At 37.1% G+C, this 26,899-nt stretch overlaps 1 protein-coding gene across 1 annotated transcript in view; it reads left to right on the forward strand.

Annotated features, from left to right (window-relative positions):
* Window positions 1-18,121, forward strand: part of LUZP2 (leucine zipper protein 2) — a 130,711-nt gene extending 112,590 nt beyond the window's left edge. The window contains exons 10-12 of the mRNA XM_027732488.2: window positions 10,927-11,019; window positions 16,968-17,045; window positions 17,501-18,121. Of these exons, the coding sequence (XP_027588289.1) occupies window positions 10,927-11,019; window positions 16,968-17,045; window positions 17,501-17,605 (276 nt within the window). The 3' untranslated portion in view covers window positions 17,606-18,121. The remainder of the gene's footprint in view (window positions 1-10,926; window positions 11,020-16,967; window positions 17,046-17,500) is intronic.
* The last annotated feature ends 8,778 nt before the right edge of the window (window positions 18,122-26,899 follow it).

Below are 26,899 nucleotides of genomic sequence, written 5' to 3' on the forward strand. Positions count from 1 at the left end.
CACTTACTGGCTTACATCTGAAGTCTCATCATCTTCCAAAATGGTTAATCTCTGCCTTTTTCTGTATTCATTATTTTATGTTAAAATAATAATAAATAAAATACAAAATAAAAATTAGTAAATAAAGTATTCTTTTATTGTCAAATTAAAAGTCATATAATCTGAAGGAATGTGAGCTCACATAATGGAAAAGCAGACATTCAATTACAAGAAAAACCCTTTTAGTATCAAGCCTGTATTGGTTCAAATCCTTAAAAGTTAATTGGATGGTGCTCAGACTGCATGTTTGAGGCGGTGAAAATGGAGTCATATAATAAATGACTACTAAATCTTCTTTATTATTAAATATTTTGAGGTATTTTGTGGATTATTTATTAAATGCTTTTTTCTCATATCTTTTGAAAGATGATGGTCCTCATGTCTGTTAATGGAACTGTGGTCATGATGGTAAACATGTTGTCAGGTAATTTTTTATAAGAGCAGCTCTGTAAGAAGGGACTTAAATAAACAGGCAACTGGGAGCAAATAGAGTTCATTTTTTTTAAAGCTTCCTCTGCCATTCCTAAATCATTAAGAAATCATCGTTTAAGGCAGGACTGGGGGAAAAAGTCAAAGTCTCAAAAGGCAAAACACTTCTCCAAGTGACCCCATCATTCAGAGGGGTTCCAGCTCCACCAAGCTGGTCCTTCTGGGGTCTGTGACTCCTCCAGGGTTGAGCATCTCTGGCTTTGCCTTCCTGAAAATAAAAATGTTCTTGTGTGCGTGGCTGTAACTTCAGGAGCTGTTTTGTTCCTTTGGGAAGACCCTAATTGCCTATAAAGCACATTCTGACAGTGCATGTTATTGCTGCTGGAAGCGTCAGTAATGTTACACAGTGTTCATTATCCCACAGATAATTGCTTTTCCCTTCGTGGTGCCTGTAGAAAATCAAGGCTGTTGTTGAAGGAATCTGTTCATTTGGTGGTTTCAGTTTCTCAAGTATTATAACATCAACACCCCCCCCCTGCACACACAGCTGAACATGCTAAGTATCTTTATAGCTTTAGAAAAGAAAGTTCCTTTCCCTACAGTGGAGGATGAAGGATAGCCTGTTTTAGAACTTTAGAAGTGGTGGAAAAATGTAGAAGGTGTATTTATACATGTAGTATATATATATGTAGTGTGTATATATATATGTATGTGTATATATATACATGTAGTGTATATATATATATGTAGTGTATATATATATGTATATATATATACATGTAGTGTATATATATACATGTAGTGTATATATATATACCTGTAGTGTATATATATATATATGTAGTGTATATATATACATGTAGAGTGTATATATATACATGTAGTGTGTATAGATATATACATGTAGTGTATATATACATACAGGTAGTGTGTATATGTGTGTATATATATATATATGCTCAAGAGCATACACCCATCTGTCTACCCATCCTTGAAGTCTGCATTTGCAAAATATTAGGTATTTGAATGGGCCCACTCTATAAGAAAAAAAATAATGTTAAAATTGAGCCAGTGTTAAAGAAGCAGGAAATTCTAGGTTTAGATATAATTTAATATACATAATGGGCTTTGAAAAAATATCAGCAAGATTTTTCTCTAATAACACTTATTATGTGCATGATTATTTGTTTTCAGACCTAATTAATTCTATCTACTTTTCTTGTTGTTTTAGCTACAGATACCTTTACAGTAGATACGTAGTTGCTGCTCAGCAAATGGTTATTCAAAGAAATCTGAAGTGAAATGATCTATATCAAGTGAGCTAACTGTGTTCTATCATTAGGAATAAGTGTTTATGAGCAACTAAGCCACTCCAAACATCAAATTTTGCTGTCTAGCCCCAGTCTCTGATACCACATTAGGGTAATATTTTGTCATCACTGGAAGTTGCTTTGTGCTGTGAATTTATTATATCATCATACACACTGAGGACTGCCAAGAGCAATTAAACTTGTCAAGATGACCCTTCATCTTCAAGCAGTAATATTGTTCCTCCATATTTGCAGTGTATTTAGTGTGCTATGAAACATGTGCTGATCTGAGATCTCCAACCACAGCGAGCAAGCAAGGCTAAATCTCTGGCAGGAGGAGCAAAAACCCAGCCTGTCTCCAGATACACCATGTAGAGATTAAAATGTATACATCATGTATTGAAGAAGTTTTGGTGGGTTTTTTATCTCCTCAGTACCTTTTTTCCCAAAGTTCTAGGAGCTCTAGAGAAATGTGGGATACTCTTGTGACAGATAGCCCAGAATACAAACAGAAGTCCAGGCCCACCCTGCTGCTCAGTATTTTACAAGTGATGTGCAACCCGTGCCCTGCAGTTGGATATTTTTTATTTAACTTTTCATTACAGCCTATCTCTGAAATTTTGCTATTCCTAATATAAACTGTAAATGAATGTAAACTACAGCTTACTTGCCATCCAGATCTATATTTGTTCCTGTCTTTATATTTTAAATGTGTGAAGTTTCTCAGGAAACCAAAAATTAATTCATTCTCTTCTCATGCTTAGGGCCTGAAAGAATGCTTCTATTTGTTTGGAGATGGAATTATTTCTGTATTTTCTCATAATTTTCTTAATTTTGATGGAGTACTGTTTCACTTACTGTCCCTGAGTAGAGTAAGCCCTGTAAAATGCAGCGTGGGCAACTGAATGAAGCAAAGCTCTAGTCCCATTTTTTCCACTGGTGTTTGCAGGTGGCAGTAAAAGTAGGTAGAAAGTATAACATCCAGAAATGAGTGAGAGTTCTGGAGGTACTAAGTGTAACTGTAAGGGAATCTGCAATCTTGCTACATACTCAAGACTACAGTCTTCAAGGTGCTCCAGGGAAAAACATTTTAAAATCTGTTGTTTATACTTAGAAAGATCTCCTGAATAATAAAAAAAAAATAATCATGCAATACATTGCCAGGCAGTCGTAGAAGACCCTGAAAATTGTGGTGAAGTTTAGTCTTTCTTGGATTTCAAAAATGAATTCAGAAATAAAATTTGAAGGACACTTTTGTTACTGTAAGGCAGACAAACATAGTAGAGTTAATCCTGCCTTTAAAAAAAAAGTTATAAAAAATTGATATCTAAATGCTTTGTATCAGGTCTGTAGAATAGATAATATACCACAGAATTTATCCTTTAAATAATTATGGGATACCAAAAGTAGGTATAGCTTTTACTACATGCAAAGCCAGCGATTTCTCGAGTTGCCTTAATTCTTTTGTTTGACTAAGAGAAGCAACAAATTAAAACTTTATAATTGAAATACTAATTGTTAATGATTTACATGCCAGAAGTTTATTATGAAGTCCTTTAACAGCGCAGTAATTCTAGAAGGTCTTGATGTGCTATGTGGCAAATGCAGTCATATTTCTAGGTCAACTACATAGAGCCCTCAGCAATAAATGCAATTCTTTCCTTGACTGTTCTAGATGTTATTTTGCCTTTCCTTTTACCTGAGTGATATGGGTTCAGGTGTATTAGGTGCAATAAGGTGCCTTGAAAGCAATTTAGCAATGATATTTTTATGCTCTTTAAAATATTCCAAGATACATATGGCTACACAGTATAAATAAAGGGTTTGGGATCCGCTTCTCTTGGCGTATTTATGCAAAGGCTGTCCATGGACCTCAGCAACACGCTGTCAGATGAACTATGAAAATGGCTGCAGCACAACTTGGTGCCAACCCAGTCACCCAACTGTAGTGCCACGAGGTCTGAACTCAGCACTCAAATCCTGGAACGTTACAGAAATGTTTTCTTTAAAGCCTGTGACAAGAAGGGGGAATTAATCTCAGGGAAATCCCAGAACAGAAAAGTTGTAGAAAAATGCTGCATTCAGGGAGTAAATAAACAGAGGCAAGGGATGCCTTGTAGGAATCCCTCCCTTTTTTTGTAAGCACTGAGTCTTCTCAGCTTCCACTGAAGTTGCTGTGGTAGCCCCTGGCAGTTTTCAGGACCAAACCCCACATGTGTTATCCACAGCTTTCCCACAGCAGTCAGCTCTCCTCCAAATCCATGATATGCATGCAGCTCACACATTGCTACATCATTAGAAGCAGCACTAGCCTTCAGCAAATATTTGTATCATTAGACCAGCTGACTTCAGAGAAAGCAAATTGTGTAGCAACAGAGCATTTACCTCACCCTTAAAAATCAGAAGCCTGCCGATGTAACATGGTAGTGTCTACCTGCAGAGAGAGTAGAAGGGATCTAAAAGAACTTGATACGTTTTCTGACCAGGTTATACGAAGTTTAATTTAGTTGTTGTTTTTTTAAGGCACAAGCTTTCGTATATCGGTATACACTGAAAAAAATAGGAGATGCTTTTCTCCTCTTGACATCTCAGCCAAATGATGAAAGTGAGACAGAAGCTGGAGGCAGCTGTGGGAACACCTACCTGGTTACAAACACAACCCCAGCAGATGATCACAGAGAGCAAATATTTTCACCAGCTTCCATGGCTGCTCTTTTGGAATGCAGTGTGGCTGATGAGAAGGCTTTTTACCAATTTTTTACCAATCAATTTCCATTTCCACGGACTCATTTTTAAGATTCTTACACATGTAAAAAATTTTAGTCTGGTGTTTATGTTACCATATTTTGACTGAGTTTGCTATATGGAGAACAATTTTGGCTATTTTTAGCAGAGGAAGACCTCTTTGGTTTATGGCGGAATGTGTACTTTGAATTCACTTTAAATTCACTTTGCAGTTATGTCCTTTTCAAAAATAGAGCAGGTAAACAATAGGCTAAATTACTGCAGATAATGAATGAGAAATTAGGAAGGTGCATGATGCATCTTTGTTACATCTATGTTACATTTTTCACTGTATTAGCATAAAATTACAGGGCTTGGGTGCTCTTGTAATTGGGACTCATTTGAAAAACATTAGTGTTCAGTGACCCACAAAGTTGAATAGCTGGATTTCGTGCTGGGGTTTTGCTGCAGTGTCATCTCAAGTAATGCTGGAATGCCATCTGTTCTCAAACTTCAGTACTTTTTCTTATATGACAGAGTACTTCCACTTGTGTGCAGCTGCAGATCTCAGTTCTATTATCTGCAGAAAGTTACAAATGTCTTTTTTATTAAGAATCTTCCTTATAAACTGCTCAGAAGTGTGCAGCAGTGGAATTGCCCTGTACACAGCACACACTTGAATATCCTCCGTGGCAAACTTTTAATAAATTTCAGACTTACACAGGTTAGTTCTCTTGCATTTTATCAATTTGCACTTTATTTATTTTCTTTGCTTAGTTTCTTTTTAAGTCATAAGGAGGCACACTTCTGGGTCTGTGTGCACTAAGCACTACTTAGAAATACTCGGATTCTTTTATGTTGGTCATTATTGATTAAAATATAATTCAGTCTGTAAATGTTTAACTTCACTAGGTCACAAAATCGTGTGACATACGGGGTTCTCTTTAGTGTTCAGATTTTCTGAGCAGCCAATCTAAACAACTGACTCCAATAATTTCAGTTTTTCATTGTCTCATATATTTCATACCAACATACACTATGAGACAAGAAGATGGTGATGTTTTGTCCTCTGTTTAATGTAGGTTATTATTTATGGGTTTCCCAGGTTTAGTACAAGGAAAAGTATTTCTAGTTTTTTTTTTCAGTTATTTAGGTTATTTTACCTCTTTCTGCTGGATAAACTTACCAAAAATTTGGTTTATTTTTGTTTATTCTTCTTAAAGCATGTGACTTAGATATCCTCTATCTTGTTTGCAGTTAAATAGAATTAAATACATAATTCTGACTCTGATGAAAACTGAGGTACAATGAATCATCACAGAGCTGCTCTTACTGATCCACAAAAAAATGATTGTATACCTTTTCATAAGGGCTTTCACCCCCTCAGCTCCATGGAAATATAAATAAGAAACTGCAGTTGTTCTAAGGAAGTGAGGCAGCTGAAAATGTTGGTTTAAAGGTCTGTTAGAAAACATGTACTGAAATTGTCTTAAATAAGTTGTATTAGAAAAAAACAGCAGAATTCAGTGCACAACATGCACGGAAAAAGGACTCCAGAAACCTTAACAAAATAAAAATTTAAACCAATAATGTATATAATGTCCAACAGAATTTACTAGGAGGCAGTTGCATGTATGAGGGGCAATTCTGCACTCACAGTAATGCTATGACAAGGATGATCCGGGAATTTGACAGCTAAATATGTCATCTATCATCCCCAATGGTCTATTAAGAAAAGTCCTTTCACTCTGATGGATGTTCAGCCAGCTGAGATTATTGTGAGTGTTCATCTCGGGGAAACTCCACTGTGACCAACAAAAAATGCCTGTGGAATGGGAGGTGGATAAAATGTGATCAGTTGGTGTCCATGTTAAAGATATCCTAACGATTTCCACTTCTGATGAAAGTGAGGTTGTTCTGGATCACTTGCAAAACTCCTTAAGAGTTGTGCTGAATGCTCGGCGTTGGCATAAAAATAAGCAGCTATTTTCCACCTTAAAGCTATTTGAATAGAGTGCAAATTGAAAAAAAAAATAAAGGAAATCATCAGGGGTAAATGTGTTTACTTAGAAACAGTATAAATATCCTATGTCCTAGGATTTGCAGCCCTTTAAATTGTCCTATATAAATGTATCTCTGTAGACGTGCATTAAATAGAGAGAAAAACTAAAGTGTGTCTTTCACACTTACTGTTGAATAATATTGACTGTGCAGCAGAGAAAAGCTAGTTATCTCTACTTCAAAACACACCAAATATATGTATATACATGTACAGTGACCATCAGTCTTATAGAAATATGTAGTTTTATTGTTGTTAGTATTCGCTTCTGAATTGTTTTTGCTTGTGTGTTACTATGGAAGATTTTTAAATCAGGATATAAAGAAATGCAATGCAATGATTTTTTTTTATACTATACATATAAATACATATTTATCCGTGATTTCTGTTGGGGAAACATATAATAGGCACAGAATTATTTTAAAATGCCTCAAATTTAGAACAAGATGTTCTTTAAAGTCCCTTCCAGCCCAAGCCAGTCTATGATTCTATGAAATTTGTGAGGCTGGAAGAGCAAATTAAAAGTCTGTCTTGTACTCCAAAATGACCCTGTGGGCCTTTGTAAATGCGAGTGGTGCTACTCAAAAAAGAAGGGGAAAAGAAAAAGTGATAGGATTAGCACCTTTTTTGTGACCAAAATAAATATGTGAGACATTACATGGCAGCTGGCCATGTGTGTGTGTGATGTACAAAGTCCCTGGTTTCCAGGAGCAGTCAGACTGAACAGACTCTGAAAAGTGATATTTCTGGCCCTTTATCCATGCACCTTGCCCAGAAAAGCTGTGACAGCTTTGTCTACCTGCTACATACAAAACTGCTCTAGTCTTTTTACAGTAACCGCTACAAATCCTCGAGCAATTTGGGATTTCCTGGACATGACATCAAGCCATTTCCATCTCGAAAGGATGAGACAGGTCCCAGAGGAATACAAAACTGAGAAGTGGGGATGACTTCTGTCTTGTTCCCTGTTTGTAGCCCCTTCACAGACCAGCTGGTTAGTAACCTTGGTGGAGGGTGGGTAGAGAAGCACCCCCAGCCCAGGGGGACCTCTGAGGTTGGCCTCGCTCAACGTGCCAAACCAATGTCAAGAGGGGCAGACAAGTGCAGCCAGCACTCTAAAGACTGGCTGCCAGGTAAAGACTTTGCTGTAGGTATTTTTTAAATGTTTGTAGATTGGGCTAGTGGAACTTTCAGTGGAAAAAAAAAATAAAAAAATGTGTTTCTGGACGAACACCAGTGATTTCTGTATCTGAAGTTTTATTAAAATGGGCTATGAATGGGCATATTGGGTTATTGCCCATCATTAGAGGAAAACTACCATGGCTGTCATAGAACTGGGTTTCTTTGGACCTCAGATTTTGTAAACACAGTCAGAAACTGGTTAGTTTGTTTGCTTACACTGAAGATGCTGTGCCATCTTCCTGTTAGATCAGGATGAGTACCCGTATTTTTTTCTTTTTCTTTTTTTTTTTTAATGTGGTAATTGATTGTCTTTAGAAACCCTTACTTGTAGAAAAGAGTAATCTGTGACAGTCTAACAGAAAATAATTGCCTTGATGTGACCCACATTGGTGTTGGCAGGTCATCTGGCAAGCAGTCCTGCCCACAGGCATCTCGCAGGAACAGCTGCTCACTAGAGACTGGGGTGGTGCAGTCATGCCAAAAAGTCATGACAAGTCTATTACTGATATAGGGAAGAACTGAGCTACATATCAGAGTCAAAAAACCTTCTGAAGGATGGAATTCAGCTGACCTAATTTTGCAGTTTTATTTAGCAGTGAAGATGATGGTGTTGTAATAATAATAGGGGCTTTGAGAAGAGAAGTTGTTTGATATAATAGAACTGAAAAAAAAAATATATAGAAAGTATAATTGAAGGAATTTTCAAAGGCATGAAGCAGAACTGGGCTCTTATTTTTTCCAGTGCAGACTTTGAAAGATAACTCACAGAAATGAAGAGTTTGACTTGCTTCTCTGCAAGTTTTTCTGCAAGCAAAGTACTCATGGACAGAGTCTAGTTTCCTCTGCATATACCTGCAGTGCATTGTAAACAATTATTTAAGTATGTGAAATGCAAAGCTTGGTTTTCAGTCAAGCTTGTAAGGTTTCACCAGGAGGGTGCTGTAACTCCTAAATTATTGCAAAGGGGAAAAAAAGATAAAAGGTTTCATGATCCTTGAAAAAAAAATGTTTGCATTTGAAATCCTGTATTGAAAAGCTTTGAGGAGGGTTCAGAAGTCTTTAAGTAAATTGGAAAGGAGTTCATAATCTGTATCCAAACCATTTCACTCTGGAATACTTGATGGCATTTTTATTAGGTAAGCTATCACTCTAGTAAATAGGCCTCAGTCAGACAAATAATAGCATATTCAATTTTTTATGAGAGATTATTTTTAATAACAAGGATCCTGTTTGCAAAGTCTTCCTCTAAGGCTCTCACATCATCAGCAAGCAGATAAGCCTTCAAAAATCTTTTTCAGGTAAGAAGTCAGTCTTAGTCCTAAAATGTTATAGATTAAAAACCACCTAAATAAGATGCAATAAGCCCTCTGGTATTCTGGCCAAAAGGACATAACTCAAATTTAAAGGGCCCATTTACTGCTCCCAGGTTTGGCTGGTGTCTGAGCAGTGCAGCTATGGCAAATTATTTTTAAAGTTTCTTACAGAATCTGATCCTACTGGCCAAGGCAATCATACAAAAATTGAAACACCTCAAAAAAAACTTGTGTTTTGTTTTAGGAGAGAGAAAAGAGGGGGACTTCTAGCATATGAAAATGCACTTCACTCTTTTGAAAATTAAAGAGGATGAAAATTGGAAATTTTCCTGTTTTCCGCTGTTCTACAGATGGGAAATTCTGTAAACATCTGAAAACCTGACACTGGGAAAGTGCTTTCTTGACAACAGCCTCACCTAAACATCTCAAATTTGCCCTTGTTCTGTAGAAATGAGTGCACCGTGCTGAGAAATCGTGTATCATTTGCTAAGGTACAATCTTAAGCAGGAATCAAATTCTGAAACAAGAAGCACTGCTGTGCACAGGCATTTATTCCCCTTAATTAATAAGGCTTCCAGCTGCCTGGTTTCTCTGGCATCCCGTGTAGATTTACTGGCTCAAGCAGTCAAGAAATCAGGAGAACACACGTACTGTCATTTACTGTACCTTCTTTTATTCCATGGGAAGAAATTTAGGTGTGCAAAACTGTCATTTCTTTCAGTCCAAACAGAAAAATCGCTCAATACGTGTATTAGAAGGCATTTATTATTTAACAAAACAATTATTTGTATGGATCTTTTTTATCTGTTCACCCCCTCATTTCTTCCCTGGTAGTCAGTATAAAACTAACAAATCCTCACTGGAGAGCTGTCAACCAGAGACTGTTTGAACTATTTTATTTCGACTGTGAGTTGGACTATTTTTCATGATTCAAGTTAAATTGTAAGTAGTGACCTGCCAGGTTTGGTTTCTCCTGTCCTCCATCATTTATGAAAACTCTGTGACTTAGTCATTCATAAGGGACACGAGAAAGGACGCTTCAAGATTTCTAAACCGGTCTGAATTTTAACTTCTCTGTACAGAGAAATTATTTTGCTTTTTTCCCCTGACTCCACCCTCCTGAAGGGTTTCAGTATGTCTTGCAGACGGTTTGATGAAAGCCAAATCCCTAAGGATAGTTTCAGTGCATTTTTTTTTGGTCCCTTTTAATTTTAAGAGTTGCGGGAAATGCAGAAAACCACAATAAAACCACCTGTATTTCGCTGGAAGGAAATTCACTGTTCATATAAAACAATAGCCTGGATTGCAGAGTGCCTGGCTCAGCCAGCAGCCCATTTTGAGTGTGAGGAGAGGAGTGAAAGGCATGAAAAGGAACATGTTCTGCCAGCTTGCAGAGATGGGAGGTCCCAGCAGAGAGAGACTGTGGAAGTCTGAATTAAGCTAAATCAGCTCATGAACTTGTCAGCTCAGGGTCTCAGTCTTTCCCAGAATCCACAGAAGTCACGGGAATACGAGTTCTGAAAATGCTTTTTTTTTTCTCCTATGGCATTTAGATAGAATATCTTGATTATATATATATGGAAGTAAAGCTTTACAAGGGAGTGCTTTAATGAGAATGTATATTAAGGCATGCCCTTTATAAAATTACCTGAAAATGCAGTGTATAAAATAGTTAACAGTTTGCAGTATCTGCCCTTTCTGTTTTTCATCATTACCCTGATTTTTCAAATGTGACTTAATCGATATTTTTGTCTCAATTATATTAGCTTTTTAAAATTATTATTATTATTTTAATTATTATTATTTAAATTATTATTATTTTAATTATTATTTCAATCATGAAATATTTTATTCATTTTTTATTTCCCAGGTTCGTCGAAATGTCTCAGCAGAGAAAGAGAATTTTCCTGTGGCCTTGAAAAAGAAAGAAAATCAGAGCACCCAGGAGTGTGATTCTCAAAATGTAAGATTAACTCACCTGGAAACCTGGGTCTAAACTAGGCTGTATGAAAACATCAATGCCTCAGGCAGCTGTCAATGGGGCTTTTCCAATCTAAAATGGTACACATATTTTAAATAAATAAAACAGGGAAAAAAAATCAGAAAAAATGACGGAGGCAAAATTTGCTGAGAGAGCTGGTTGTCTGCTCAACAGGCCAATAAGCACAGTGCTACCTTGACTAATTTGCAGGTGAAATGGAAATATATTGAATATATTGTTGTATCTCCAGATACAACAAACTCCTGTGGAGGTAACTTGTTCATAGTAGTGTGAACAAAACGTTGGAAAACGAATCTTAGATAATTCAGCATTCAACAAATGGTAAAACCCCTGCATATAGTATCCATTTATCACAAATATGTTCAGGTTTATTCAGTTATAAGTTACTTTCCCTCTGCCACGTCCTTTAGAGGAGGGCAGGGACAAGGGGAAATTGTATATCCAGAAGAGTGCATAATTTGCTGTTGCATGTTGTTTAATGTCTAAAGGTAAAGGAAACTTAATTTCGTTAATAAAAATTGAAGGAGGAGAAGAAAATCACATTAAATTAGGAGGTTGGAGTGAACTCCATTTAGATTATGACTACAGGTTAGTTATCACTTAGGAAACTTAGAGGAGGTTTGATGAAATGTAGATTACTTTAGGCAGAGACTGAATTAATTTAGGCTGAAAATTTGTGTAAAGAGGCTCAGAGAGCTCTTTTTTTATAGGAGTGAATAAATTAAAGGAGAAAGAAAAAGAAAAAACTGTTAACACATTTCAAAAATCAAAATAGGATTTAATTTCTCTACCAAGTAATGCAGCGAGAGGCACCTAAAAGGTGCACTTTTCCATAAAATCAAGGATTTGGTATTTTTGATTAGTGGGTAGTTGCTTTTAGCACTTCAAGCAACTAGTGGTTTTAGCCATGTAGTCAGCCTGGAATGCTGCTTGGTATAAGAAATTTTTCAGGGAAGGCAGATGACTCCAATTTGGAGTTAGAAGTGTTGATGAGTTGAACTGTTTTTCAAGATTCAATTTAAATTAAAATCTAACCCTATTCCCTGCGTTTGTCTAAGTAACATTAGAATTCAAGTAAAAAGAAATTAGGCTATATATCTGAATTTGAGTAATAGGATTAGATTTTATATCATTTAATCTCTCAATTAGCATATTTTAAGACCAGTTCTATATTCTGTGGGACTCACATTTCCTTTAAGTTTTAAATCTTTAAGATTTGTTAAGCCTGTGTTTGACAAAACCTCCTGCATGGAGGAAAAAGTAGTAAAATGAAAGAAAGCATACCTTAGGGGTATTCAAATTAACTGTGCCTTGCTAGATAATGCTCCTTATTGTAAAATTAAGCAGGCAATGCTTTTCTCAGTCTTATCTTGCTCCTAAACATGTTCCTGCTAATAAATTCGCTTTTCTACTGAAAATTGAGCATTATGTAATATTCATAGTACCATTGTGTTCACTTTTAAAAAAAGAAATTAATCTAGGATTCACACTCATGCACAACATGCTGTGCTTGCAGTGTCTGTTGAAGGAATGGCTTTGATAGCAAATTTACAAAAAGTTTTGTGAGGACAACCACACTTCTAGGCAAGGAAATCATAAATACTGTGGTATTTACCCCAGTCAGAAACAGAATCTCCAGTGTAATTAAAAAACTTAAAATACAGGGAGACGTGTTCTCTTTACATGAGAGACTTTTATGATACATCTATTTTGTATATGGATGTAAAAATCTGAGGCCATCGTGGGAGAATAAAACATCCTGGTTTGTCAGCATCCCCTCCACCTTAAATATCACAGAAGATTCAATAATGAAAATGGGGAAATGTTCTTGTAAATTGAAGGATTGACTAAAGGAAAGCAGGAAAATTTTCAAAGAGAGCTAAAGCACTATGTTTTTTGTAACTGTTCCAACTACTTTACACGATCTAAGGTCCATTCTTGACCCCTTTTCATCCTGTGTTTTGCTCACACTGATGACTACAATAATTTTCCTGGTTGTTTGTTTAAATTGAAACTTTTTTCTTTATCCTGTACACGCTGTCCACCTGAACATGAGCTAACATGAGCATAAAAATAGTGCATAAAAATAGTGCAGCTGATGATGTTGGCTTAGCAACCTCTTCCCACCTTTTTTATTACTGCTATTATTTCTCTCTCACATCAACATATATATATATATATTTAGAGACAAGGAAGAATTCAAATTAGTCAGTTTTGAGAATTGGACTAAAAATGTCTCTCTCTACAATTACCCTTTGCATGATGACATTAGAGATGCCACCTATAATTCTGAAAGAACTAGAAGGAATTTATTCTCCCAAAGGATCCTGTTACTTCAGTAATACAAAGCTGTAATTTGTACCTGTGAGCACTATCACTTTAAGAAAATTCCACACCTGGGAAGAGTTTTTGTTGGATTTTTATCATTACTTGGTTGTGGGTTTGTGTTTGTTTCTGAAGATTTTACAGCTGTTTAACTCCCAGTGAAGGAAGAATAAGACTGGGAGGTCGAGAACATATGACAGGTTCTAATTCACCATTTGTTTAAGAAAAATAAATGAAGATGTTATTAAAACTCTGTTGCTTAGAAACCTAATATTTCAGCAGTACTTCCTCAGAACTTTGCAAAGATCCTCTGATTGTGTCTCTGATAAACAAAATGTGATTTATATTTTGGAGGAATTACTGTACTAAAGACTAACTACAGAGGAACAAGGAATATTACAGATATAAAGGCAGAAAATAAAGCAAAATATTTAGTTGCTGGTTTCAACTGATATTTTTTAGCCTGTAGTCCTACTGTAGTTTTGTCTGTATGGTTTTACGCCTGTTTACAGTAATTAATGTAGTTCACATTAGAATGAATACAAATTAAGGTTTACTGGCAAATGGAATACAGATAGGTGAAATTATATCAGCAAATTTGGAAATTAGACACTGCTGATATTTACCTGTCATGAAATTTGGCATGACCAGTAGTAACCAGAAGCAGGTAGGATATCCTTTTATATATAATCTGAAATTTGTCAAAGACCAAAAAAAATTAACTTCAGTTTTCTTTTAAAAATTCTCATTATTTAGATTAATTTTGTTTTATTAGGGGAATCTTGTCAATACTACTTTTTCTTAGCCTTATCCAGAGATGTTTGCCCTATAACTGCCTCCTGAAACTCTCTGCAGAAACAAAGGTTTTGCAGAATCAGAGTTCTGCAGAGCTCTTTGCCCTGTACCATTTCCCTTTTCTGTCTTCCCAAAAACTTTTGGGAGTTTATTTTGTCTTTTACGCCACCAGGATGGGTTTTGTTTCCTTTTCCTATCAAATAATTCTTACGAGTGTAACATATAATTTAAAACCACCTATTTGGTATTGCTAAAACATTGAATGATTTATAAAATGATTCTCTGTTGTCTGTTCTCATCTTAGGTTTCTTGCTCTTTGTCCTTGTAGAGTCTTTTCTGATAAATAAAAGTGATAGTGCTTTTATTTACTGCATTAATTTCCTGCAGTAAACAAACACTACATGTTCATTAATCATTCAGTGACAAATGACACTGAGTATTGGAGCCAAACTTGCACATGTTCCTAAGCAACCACAGCATTTTGCTTCATTTTTCTCTCTCAGTTTGAATTGCAGAGCTTTGATCACATTTTACTCTCCCATTGTTTCCACGAGGGAGTAATAATAGAAAAAAAAAGAAACCATCGTCATAACAAAACTTCAAACTAATAAAATTCTTAAAGTAAATTCTGTTCCCTAAATGAGGACTGTGGAGGTCATAAGAAGTTACATCATCTGAGTTTAACCATACCCTCAGTACACTGTGGTCTGAAATAGGAGGAAGATGTGAAAAACTGCCGAGCTGTCTTATGAAAAGGCATTTGCACACCTCACATACTTCTTGCTCTGTGTCTTTCTTTTAAACAGTGAGGGTTAAAGGAGCTTGAAACACAGAGCTGCAACAAATCCACGAGCAGATCTGATAAAACACGTCCTTGAATAAACTGTGAACCTACCTTGGCTAGTGACAACTACCATAACTAGTTGGCTATAACCACACTGTCCTTTTCTCCTCTCTCTGGTTTGCTGTCCCCAGAACCAGCTCCCTGCATTGTCCCCCGTCACACCCTACAAACACCCTGCACCTCTGCTTTGGGTGCCCCCTGAAGCCAAAAGGAGGGCAGTGGTGATGCCAAGGAACACTGAAAGTAAATCTGGTCAAGTAAATCTGTGTGATACCCTTCAGCAGCAGCTGAATTATTTTTTAACTGCACAAGCTGTTCTAATATCACATATTTAAACTTGATTTCCTGCCTGCATGCAATTTGAGTATTTGACCTTAAATTATTACATTAACTTGACCATAAAGCCCGTTCTTGTGCTGGTGGAGTGGAAAACCCTTCTAGTTACATTGTTCAACTGTCTGCAGATCAAGCTGCACAGTTCAATAGCTGAGGGACTTGCTGAGTTCTAAGTGGCTTGTCGAAAATTCTTTTTAAAAGAAGACGCACATTTGGTTTATCCACATTTGGAGTTTATGCATCCAGCTGTGAAGCTCTCCAGCTCTGATGTATGATTTACCTGGGTGAACTGAATTGCTGGAACCTCTGAAATGTTGTGTATGTTACTGATCAAGCTGCATGCTTCACAACCAGAATTTCACACAGAGATCAGACCCCGTGCTGAGCTGACAAAACAACGCTGCCTTTCAAGCCTGTCATCGAGGCACCTCAATTTTTCTGTCATATTAAATTTCTCACTTACCACTCTCGATTTTATTTCATGTTATAGAGGCAAAACCTACTGCTTAAGGCAAAATGCACTCGTTGGAAAACTCGATTTTATAAATACAAATAGATCATTAACGTGTTTCCTGAAGTTTATGCAAAGCAAGCAGCAAGTGTACAACAGCACTAAATGTGGTCTGTCTGTCTGCCATGTAGAAGAAAAACATCGTAAGAATTTTGTTGTACTTAGTCATAAAAATTGTGAATGTTGGCCAAGCTAAATTTCAAGGAGATGTCTGAGAAGAGTTGGCAACAGTGAAAACAGTGAAACAGCCTGGGCAGCCATCAAACACACTTGAATAAGAGGGGGTTTTTCCTGAATCCTTCTCTTTGTTAAAGGTTTCATTTTTCACCATTTGGATTCTCAGCTTTTCCTATGGCATCATTACTCCTGCTCCTGAAGGGACTTTGGTTTAACTATGGTTGAAATTTCAGCACTGGGTAAATCTCTGCTTTCATAACAGGACATCTCTTCGGTTCAGAAATCTACTGAGTAATTAATTTTATTTATGCTGTGCAACTCCGTTTTCCCAGATATTAAAAAGCATATAGGCAAAGAATATGACACTATTCCTGGAAGAAAAAGACAAAAATTAACGTCACAAACTTCTCCATACCTTGAAAGTCATCTGACTTTCCCATTCAGTGAATACACATCCCCAGTCAGGGATTATTATACCCAAGAGATCTGGTAGTTTAGACAAGAGTGTAGTAATAGAGAACTTCTAACTGTAATGCTGGTTTTCACCTGTTTGTTGCTATTTCCTCACCCATAAAAGACAATTGTAATTACTTTTCTGTTCCCTAGGACCACTCGTAGGAGTAAAACTTCACTGTTTGTGATGAGATTTCAACATGAGAAAAAACTGCTGGATAAGCATTAAGTTGTTAAACTTGCTGCCACATTAGACTGTTATAGAGATGATGGGAGTCTGGGATTTAAGTCTCGTTTCATCAACTAGGCTTAAAAGAAGACCCAGTGATTTTTTCTATTTTCCTTCTTTTTTTTTCTTCTTCTTTTTTTTTTTTTGGTTGTTGTTGGGGTTTTTTTTGCTTTTAAAGAAAACCATAAATATTTTAGGAAAAGATACGAAGTAGTTATATCTGGCATTTGTATTGACAGGTTGCCAAGACGTGTCTGGGGAATCGCAGTAACTCGACATCTCATTTGAAGGCAGCAGAAACAGAGACAAGCCTTCAGGTATTCCTCTTCCTGAGTAACTGTTGGGGTTTAATTAAAAGGTCTTGTGAAGGTATATTTGCACATTCTACGCTAAATTTTGTCTCAGAAGACCACTTTCTTAGTTCAGATTTTGACTACATTTTGTTGTGCATCAGAACTTTCATTTGATGGACCAAGAGAAGGTCAAAACCGTCATGATTATAAAGCAGCATTACACTTGTATGCTTTTGCACTGTAAAGATTGTTAAATATGCTTCCTTTATTACAGATTAGAATCCTTTTCTAGGTGCAGCTGGCAAATACCATATTCTGCTGTTGTAGTTTAAGGCTGGTCCATCAGTTTAACAGAAATACAGCTCTGTGTGCACCAATGCCACGGATTTTTAACACACTTTTTTATCTGTTTATGTGTTTATATATACACAGAGAGAGAGTACACAGTGTTTACACTGATGCTGTTTTCACCTCCACAGAAGTTGCACAGCCTTCCACGGACTAAATCCGAAGACAAAAAATCACCTGAAAGAAATGAGAAAAAATCTGAAGAGTCTGTTAGTACAAAAGAAAAAAAACTCTGAACACTACTAACCTACATTAAAAATGCCATTCACTTGCTTCCACCTTCCTGTTCTTTTTAGTGCAAAGTCATGAAATGTTCCAGGTTTCTAAAGCATGCATTTTTCACTATTTTATGAATGTTTGTCAATTAGTCTAGAATAGACCAATTAGTACCTTCCAGCCATAATCCAAAAGGGATGTTTGAAGAAATGCTTGATAATACAGTCCAGTTTTTGAACTCTTGTTCTACAGGATCAGTATCTGCATAGTTTCTTTGTAAACAACAGCCAATCTCAAGTATTTTCTCAGTCTGTTCTATTTCATGTACCTTTATGGCAGATTAGGTTTTTAAATTAAGATTAAGGGGCAGCTGGGGGGTGGGGGGGGGGAGAAATATCTGTGTAGCCATAGTTGAAGTACAACCCATAAGTGCAACTGTAAAAAGGGAACTCTGGTTGGGGGTCCATGTATTACCTCTCAGTAATACCATTTCAAATCTACTAATTTAAACAATAAAAGATGTTTATTTGGTTCTTTTTTGTTGTTGTTTTTTTCCTAACTGCTATCACAGCTAGTCCATTTTCCGAACACTGAGGCATTGACAGAATTGGGTTCTGAGGGATGGAGACAAAGAGGGTCATCACTTTTGGGATTCAGTTAATTGGAAATAGTTTCTAGTGGTGTCAAAGGTAACATTTCTTTGCATATGACACACCTGAACTTAAAAGGTCACTGAAACTGTTTCAGTCATCTGTCAAGAAGGGACATGGATCTCCATGTGCATGTCCCAGAGGAATGAGGTAAGCTGTCCTACCTGGCACTTGGTTCACCCTTCTAAAGCATTCAGCAGTCCTGACAGCATATCTGCTGTTGCTATAGCTGTTTTTTGCTGCTGTGCCAAGGGATGGCTTGGGGTTGGTGTTCACAACATGAAAAAACTCTACCTTATAAATCAGCAACAAACCAGCTTGCTTTTTCATTTTTGTTATTATTGTATTTTATTTATTCAGCATACCTGAAGCCAGTGAATGGTTGAGTAGCCCTCTGCTCCTTGGGAATATGCATCATTTATTTGGTATATCACCAGCAGATAATTAATGTAAGAAATCTGTTTACTGTTAGAAAAGCAACAAAAAAATACTGGGGGGAGGGGAGGTGTTGTGAGGTTATTTTTTGTTTTGTGTTGTCTCCAAAAGGTTTATTAATAGAAGCTTTCCTCTAGCCATGGGATCATAATCTGAGGTATGCATGCATGCATGTATGGTTTCAGTTTTTGTATGTCCCTTTTCCTAGGTGACAGTGAAGATCAGGTGAGACAGAACTGTATATAAAGCCATGTTGGGGGGGAGAATTTGATTAAATATGTAGGTACTGATTATGTTTAGTCTGAGGATTTCTTGGACACCTTGGAATTGGACATTGGTTGCCACTCATTTTCAGTGTGATTAAACACCTCTTGAAGGATGGTGACTGGGGAAATCCCTGCACATCTTCATACCTGCTATTTTTAGGATAATCTATGTAGGGATACAGAATCAAGAAACATAATGATGGATATATGGTTGTTTTTTATCTGTATGTGGTGTAGGTGTATCTGCTATATGTGTAGGTATGGCTGAAAAAGCATTGCTACTCTGAAGAGTCTGAATTTTATGGAGAGGTAGGTACATATCCAAAGGGAAATCTGTCCTTGGTGGTTGTATCTCAGGCAACTACAGCTCAACAACTCATATCTCTTCAGTTTGATAGGAAACCTCAATTTGCATGTGGGGAAAAAAATAGTATTTTAGAGAGGAAATTGGAATGTATAAGAATTTGTGTGTTAAAAGTCAAGGATTTTGAAAAGAAGAAAGAAAACCCTTACAGTGATGCCTCCAAGCATTAGCGTTGCTTTTCACTAGCAAAGGTGTGCATATTTTCCCTTTTTCCCTCGATGGATAAATAGCCATTCTTCATTCCAGGTGTGACAGTGAGTAGTTCAACGCCCCACGCTGGGATGATGACAAACAAACCTTTGATTTGTGGTTACTCAGCCTTACAAAGAGCTGGTCACGAGGGAACTTCAGTTTGTACAATTTAAGCCCCGCTCACACTTTCTTGGTCTCCCTAGAACACTCCAAACCCCTTTTGTGTTGGGAGAGAGCCGTGTCACTTGGTCTCTTTTGCATTGTGGACTCGTGGTACCACAGGGCAGAACATATTAAGATGTTTTGTAATTGCCTGCAGTTGCCTGGCAACCAGGTCATGGCCCACATCCTTCTCTCTGCAAAAAACTATAAGGAGGCAGAATGCTTTTTTGTCAGATATTCCAAAGGTTAGCTGTTAAAAGCAATTTCGTTTCCACTTCAAGAGCAGCCCAAACATACGCTCTTTTTTAAGAGTATGAGATGGCTTTTAGACTGTTCCAAACTTTAAACTTCTATTTCATTTTTCCTTTTCCAATACAGAGTTCTCTGAATTAATCTCTCATCCTGTCCATTTGTATCTCTGTGCATGTGTATTTGCAAACATATATACACATAAAGCTACATGTAAGCGTGCATATACATATTTGAGTGTGCATGTGAACCAAAAATTCTGGAGTGGAATTTCATCCATAGTCAGGTATTACTTTGCCAAAACTTCCTGTGGCAATCCAGTTCAGATGCAGGTGTTACAAAGGGGCCAGAAGGACTGATTTTTCTATTTAAACAAGAATTTCTGTCAGTACAAATGGGAGGAGGCTCTCACTGACTCTTAGAACATTAAAGATAAGATACACTGAGTTCTGTGTCTCTGTCTGACCTTGTGGAAAGCTGTCTCACTTCTTCAAGTACTTCAGTACAAATGATGTAATATACTACTTTATATGGTGTGAAAATATCAACGTGGGGTAAGACAGTTTACTTTCATTTTTTAAGTCGAATGTTCCGATTAAAAGATGCTGTGGAAGGATATGAAATATTAGCACTATTTCCTGCTGGAAAAAAAACCCTCAAATTTAATTTCTTAAAGGGAAGCTCCAGAAATGGGTGAATTTCTGGGAAAATCTCAAAGCAGTCAATAATAGCTAGAAATACCTATTTTATTTATGTGTCTGCTATTTTACGTATTTTAAGAATTCTTTTTTCTATATATATGTGTCTGTGTATAAGGTGTCTATAAGAAAGGGGCTTGCTTACATCTTTCCACTCTTCTCATCTCCTGATGGACCTGGGCACTAAAAAAAGAGGCTGAATCTGAATTTATTTAATGCATAATATGTCAGATCTATTTTCTTATTATTCCTGAATCAGGACAAAACATGTTTGTCTGAGATAATGCAGTCAGTGTTTTTAAAAACTGTTCAGTGATTTATCTGTCTGTCTCCATAATTTCCTCATTTCCTTCTCTCTCTTTCAAATGCCATTTGAATTAGGAAAAAGGTGTACATGAAGAAAGAAATGTGCTTCCTCTGGGAAATATACTTATTTGAATTATTATGTGGAGATAAATAATTCACTAACTCAGAAAAGCCCACATAAGCAAAACAAACAAAAAAGAAAAATACGGAGAAAATCTTTTTATTTCCCTGGGTTTGCAAACCCACAGATTCAAATTTTAGTAGCTGAATGAAGAACAGTGAAGGAGAGAAGGTGTAGACAAGGACTCTGTCATCCTCTTTATTTTTTTTTAATGTCTGAAAGAAAAAATAATGAGTTTGGATTCATTTTATGGGGTTGTATTGCCTTTTATTTACATCACTGGAAGCAAGGAAAAAAATTTAGGCAGCGACCTTTGAGAAAAAGTATTTCTTTTGTCAATTGATATAGATCTAGTCCTCCTAGCATGCAGCCAGGTAAAGAAAATGCTAGTTAAAAGAAAGGTGTGTGTTGTGTCTCATACTGGTTGGGAACATTTTCTTACAAGTTTGTAAAGTGCTTTATTCACGTGGGAGCCACATAGGACATATTTTTTTTTTTATAGCAAGCAAAAAAAGCATTAAAGATTTAACTAATCCTGAAATTAGATGCCTGTAAGGACAGTTTAATTCATGATGCCAAGGAGAGGTGACTTGCATATTACATCTTTTAGTGTTAATCTTTTTACCATATTCCACGAAGCTGGAAGGATTATAGAAAACAACTTTGAAACATAAGTGTAGATACATAGAAGTACTGTCTGATGCAAGGCAGAAACTGGTTTTGATGGTTCTGCCTTTGCTTAGGTGACAATTAGCAGTACTTTATATAAATTGCAGGGAAGGTACAGAGTTCTGTTGAATTCAAAGATTGAATATGATTATACACAGCAACTCATAAACAGATTTCAGACTGCAAAGTTAATATGAAAAGCGTTTGTCAGAATGTAAAAAAATCCATGAAATTAACCAACTAGGTTTTTTTTATTGTTTTCATTTAGAATTGTATCTCACTGAACAGTCTTAAAAACAAATTGGAAACCCTGTGGAGTGCTTTCAAGGTGTGTATGTGGACAGCACTGAGATAATGTGAAGACACAATGATAGAAAAGTGTGCTCAAGGAACATATGCAGCCATGAGGCTTCTCTGAACTTAAATCTGCACACATGGTTTCTTTCCAACATAGTTGCATAGCTCATCTTAAAATTCAGTTTAAAACTGCTTAATTAAATCTTTATTAATTTTTTGGAAACTTAGGTTTTATTTTCTTTGCTTCTGATAAACCAGAGGCTCTCCTTTTAATCATGTTGTGCCGTGTGAGGAACATGGTACACGTACAAGGGTGTCACAAATGTGGCAAGAAACAAGTTCCTATGTAAGATGTAATTTTCTGGATCAGAAATTTTTATGCATCTACTTTGAGGAGAGGAAAGTCATGGTTTTTAGCAAGTTTTATTTGTGAATAAGACAGTTTCCTTCATTATTTATATATTGTATTACAGTTCTACTTGGCTATTTAAATATGCAAGCAAATAATATCATGCCAGGCATGTTTACATATTTATTTTCTATATCTGCCTTGGGCTGGGGCATACCAGGTTACTGTTTGAAGGTACCAGCAGTCACTGCAGCAATCAGAGTGCTCCAACCTCAACACAAAAAGGTAAATATCACTAAAACTGTGTGTGCTTTTTCCATAACACAAGAATGAAAAATATCCCTTTGCTTATTACCTGTAATGCCCCCCCCCCCAAATTTTCACTGAAATAACTGAATTTTTTAAGTTACATTAACAGTCTAAACCTAACAGAGCAATATTCCTCTTGATGCATGGAATTGCTGTCTCTCCCTGTGAGGATTTTGCCTGGGAAACTGCTACTGCACTGAAAAAAAAAGAGGGAGGAGAGAGGAGGGATCAGGGGAGAGAAAAAGATCAAGAAGCAGGAAGGAGCTTGAGAAGAGTCAGAAAATGGATATAGAGGGCATTGGGGGGGAAATTATGCATTTGGAAGAGGCATAAAAGAGGACTGAGGCAAAAGGATATTCACAATATGCACAGGAAAGCCATGAGGAGATTTCTTATCCCCAGTGACTGCCTAACAACTTTCACTGACTGCCATGTGCTGTCCCCTCTGCCATGGGACGAAAACTCACATTTAAATTTAGTGTAGCTCTAAACTCTTTATCATATGGGCACCTTTTGGCTTTTCCCATGAAAGCACAACACTTAAAATGACGTTTCACCCCCATGAAAGCACAACACTTAAAATGACGTTTCACCCGGCACTGCCCAGAGAGAGGTGACAAAGCAGTGCAGCAGCTTCACCTCCACCTCCTTGTTCTGTCTCATTAGGTAAGTGCAAACTGAAAGTAGGAAGGAAAGGAGAGATGCCTCTCTTTTTCAAGGAATGTATCATGAATGGTCAGAAGACTCAGATGTGACCAGAACAAGGTAGTATAGACAAGCCTGGAAAGCGGATTTATGCAGATCCAGGTAGACCCTTTCCTTGTATTTCAAGGAAGGAGATGGAAAAAAACCCCACCCCACTTCTATTAGGTTTGGTGTCTTATCTTATCTTAGGCCTTATCTTAGAGTATAAGCTTTCATCAGATCTCATAGAGCAGAAAATACTTAAAAGCAGGAAATACATAGAACTATTCTTTTCAGCAGGGGGTTGGTAGTGAACTGTCCTGTCACTGGCTGGAGGCTCTCCAGGCAAAATTTTTCTGAAACACATGCTGACTGCAGAAGATGTGGCACTTCACTCTATGTATTGAACTCTGCTTTGCAGCACTGACCAGTGCATTTTGCTCATAAACTGTTCATGAATTATTCATGAATTTATTCTGTCAGATAGGTTCAGTCTCCCCCTCCTAGAATCTGGCCTACAAGCTTTAAAAAGCGTTGATTGGGAGTTGAAGAACTGTTTAATTCAAACTTTATTTGAAGAAAATTGTAAAACTGGCCCCCCAAAAAGAAGACAGATTATGAAAAAAAAAAAAAAAACTATATTGCAAAGCTAACCTGGTAGATCTGTTCTCATGCAGCCCACTCTTGGTAAAAATCTCCTGGTTTCTGACTGCTGCTAAACCAAACACTCAGAGATACATCAGGAGCCAATGGCCACAGATTTCTGCACCCATCAGTTGTTAAATTGATCTGGTTTAAACTACAGGAACTGATCAGATTTTACCTGTGACATAAATCCACACACTAGTCTCCCCTGTTTGTGTTACAAGATAACAAAATTTGCTTTGCATACTTGTGTAAGAAATCATTCACAAGTACCACCAAACACGCTAAGGTGAACAACAAGAACATTCTTGAATTACTGTTTCTTTTTGCTGCTGATATGGAAAGAATTCAGAAGGAAAGAAAAAAAGCGTTGTCATCAGTTTAAAACCAAAACTCATCTCACATCCTAGCTGAGGATCCAAACATGAGCCTGGTTGGACCTTCCAACCTTACCCATTCTATGAGGAACAGCACCCAAATTCAGCAAAACACTGTCCAGATTTTTTTTAGTAGAAAATGTTTTCTATATTTGATAACACAATTCTCTGGTAAAGGTAGGATGATCCCTGTGGGTCCCTTCCAAGTCAGAATATTCTGTTATTCTGTGACAAATGTGCAGTAAAAAGGAAGATTGAGTTACCTTCTGTCAAAATCTGATGGCTCTAATTTTTGTAGAGTACAACTCTCAGTTTATGAATGAAAGGCAATTGGTTTCTGATATTTGCCCACAGTGGGAGGTAAAATCTGCAACATTGCATGTCTGACACTTGGGAAAATTTTAAATCAAATATTTCATGGATTTGCCTGCTTTGGTTGAGCAGTACATTGGTTTTGTGTTTGCCATGGTTTAACCCCAGCCAGCAACCAGGTACCTTGCAGCCACTCCCTCCCTCCCTCACCAGCAGGATCAGGGAGAGAATTGAAGGGTAAAAGTAAAAAAACTCATGGGTTGGGATAAAGAAATTTTAATAGGGGAAGTAAAAGCTGCACAAACAAGCAAAGCAAAGCAAGTAATTTCCTCACTGCATCCCAGCTCTTACCTACCCAACAGTTACCCAGTGAAAGGCAGGTTTCCAAATGTCCTTGGGAAAGTCCTGGAGCCAAGTGATGCTTCAGCAATAACACAGCTGATGGAGGAAAAAAATGCCTCATGTTTGCTATATTTTGCTATCTCCCCCATGTAAGAATATGTTCATGCATTTTAGTATGTCTTCTGAATAACGAGAAAATCACTTTCATCACTGATAATGCCTATTGTACCTGTCCTGAATGACTGCAATGTCAGTTATCCCACAGATGAAATTATGGAAAACTGGGTCTGCAGTTGATGCAGTTTGCACTGTGTTCTGTCACTCCTTTCAAGGGCTGTCTTTCAAGTGAAATCTGTGGTGTTTGCCCTCCCCAGACAACTGGAGCACCTGTGTGCTGTTACCCTCTAATCTCACCACGTGGAGATTCAGCCATTAAAATCCTATCAAGGTTAATCAAAGTTTTGAAGGGAAAGGTTTGAAATACAGACAATGCTAGAGAGAAACACATTTCCTCAAAGACTTAAATACAAGTCAGTGGCTGGAGCTCTTCTCAGCTCCCTTTGTTCAGGTGATTTTTAACTCAGCTGAAGGGCTCGGGGCACACACCTGATGAGCTAGGACACCACCTCCAGCTGAAGACCCATAAATTAACCAGAAGTTGTGAGCCAGCAGAATGTGATCAAGCAAAACCATAGCAATAAACCGTTTAACAATTCTAAGATATACAGCAGTGAGAAGGGAATGAAAGTCAGATAAAAATATGCATCCAAGAGCATTTGCATAATCTTTTGAAAACGAACTAGGCATTTTTCCATCTCGGTTGTTTGTCCAAGTAGGGTGAATAGTCATAAAAAAATGAATTTTTAACAGATCTACTGCATTTCTAAAATGAAACAGCAGATTCAGCATTTGAAACGGCACAGAAGAAGGCTGTTAGCTAACTGCACGCCAGCAATGTCATACAGTTGTCTGCTTATCATGCAAATACAGTTTATTTAGATGCAAAGGCACATTAGACTCCACTGATGGAAAAGTGAGAGATGGTGCTTGCTCCATGTTGTTCCTGTGTATGTGATCAGAATTTCAGTGTGTCTCCCTCAGTACGTCACATAGCAACACCGGAACGAGCAACGAAAATGTGGGATCGCACAAGCTGTGTGTACAAAGGAGGCTGTATTTCTGATACACTGGGTATTAGTGGTGGATGATGGACTGCAGAACAGATGCCTTTCGCTCAGCAGACCGTTATGCAAACAGCTGTTAACAAGACAAAGCATTTCATTTCACCCACTGTACTTTTAATTGTGCTCCGACCATGCTGAGCACGTGCGGATTTCAGTGTGACATTCAAAAGGAGGCCTCAGCTGCTTTATATGGTACTTCATAATCCTCGATTTTCAAAAGGTCAACTGAATTATATTACTTTTGAATTGCAGAAAATAATACAGCTTACAGTTTTCTGTGGAACGTGAATGGGTTTTCATTAAATCTTACACCTAAACCGCTTCTTGACCTTTCCTCAGTATCACACCTATTATTTTTCTCTCTAAACGATGCTCAAACTTAAATGTTGATACACCACTTTTATCTATTACTATTCCTCAAGATGACTTAATCATCCTAAAATCTAGTGTAAAGGTCTTGCTTTTGCATAGAGCTGTTGATAGAATGCATAATGTAGGTCCTCAATATAAGGGTAGGTCTGAGTATCTTATCAGCATGTATCCCACAGGGCACTGCTCTCTACATGCTAAACAGGCCACAAAATAGTTCAGCTCCTGGAAAACACATATTATAATATTATTCACATTAGAGCAAGTTATTTCTGAAGGAAGCAGGTGAAGGCTGGAGGGGCATGCCTATCACAAAGCCCTGGGGATGGTGAAG

The sequence above is a fragment of the Pipra filicauda genome, unplaced genomic scaffold (assembly GCF_003945595.2).
Source record: "Pipra filicauda isolate LSUMZ 115617 unplaced genomic scaffold, ASM394559v2 scaffold45_size4122338_pilon, whole genome shotgun sequence".
NCBI classification, from domain to species: Eukaryota; Metazoa; Chordata; class Aves; order Passeriformes; family Pipridae; genus Pipra; species Pipra filicauda.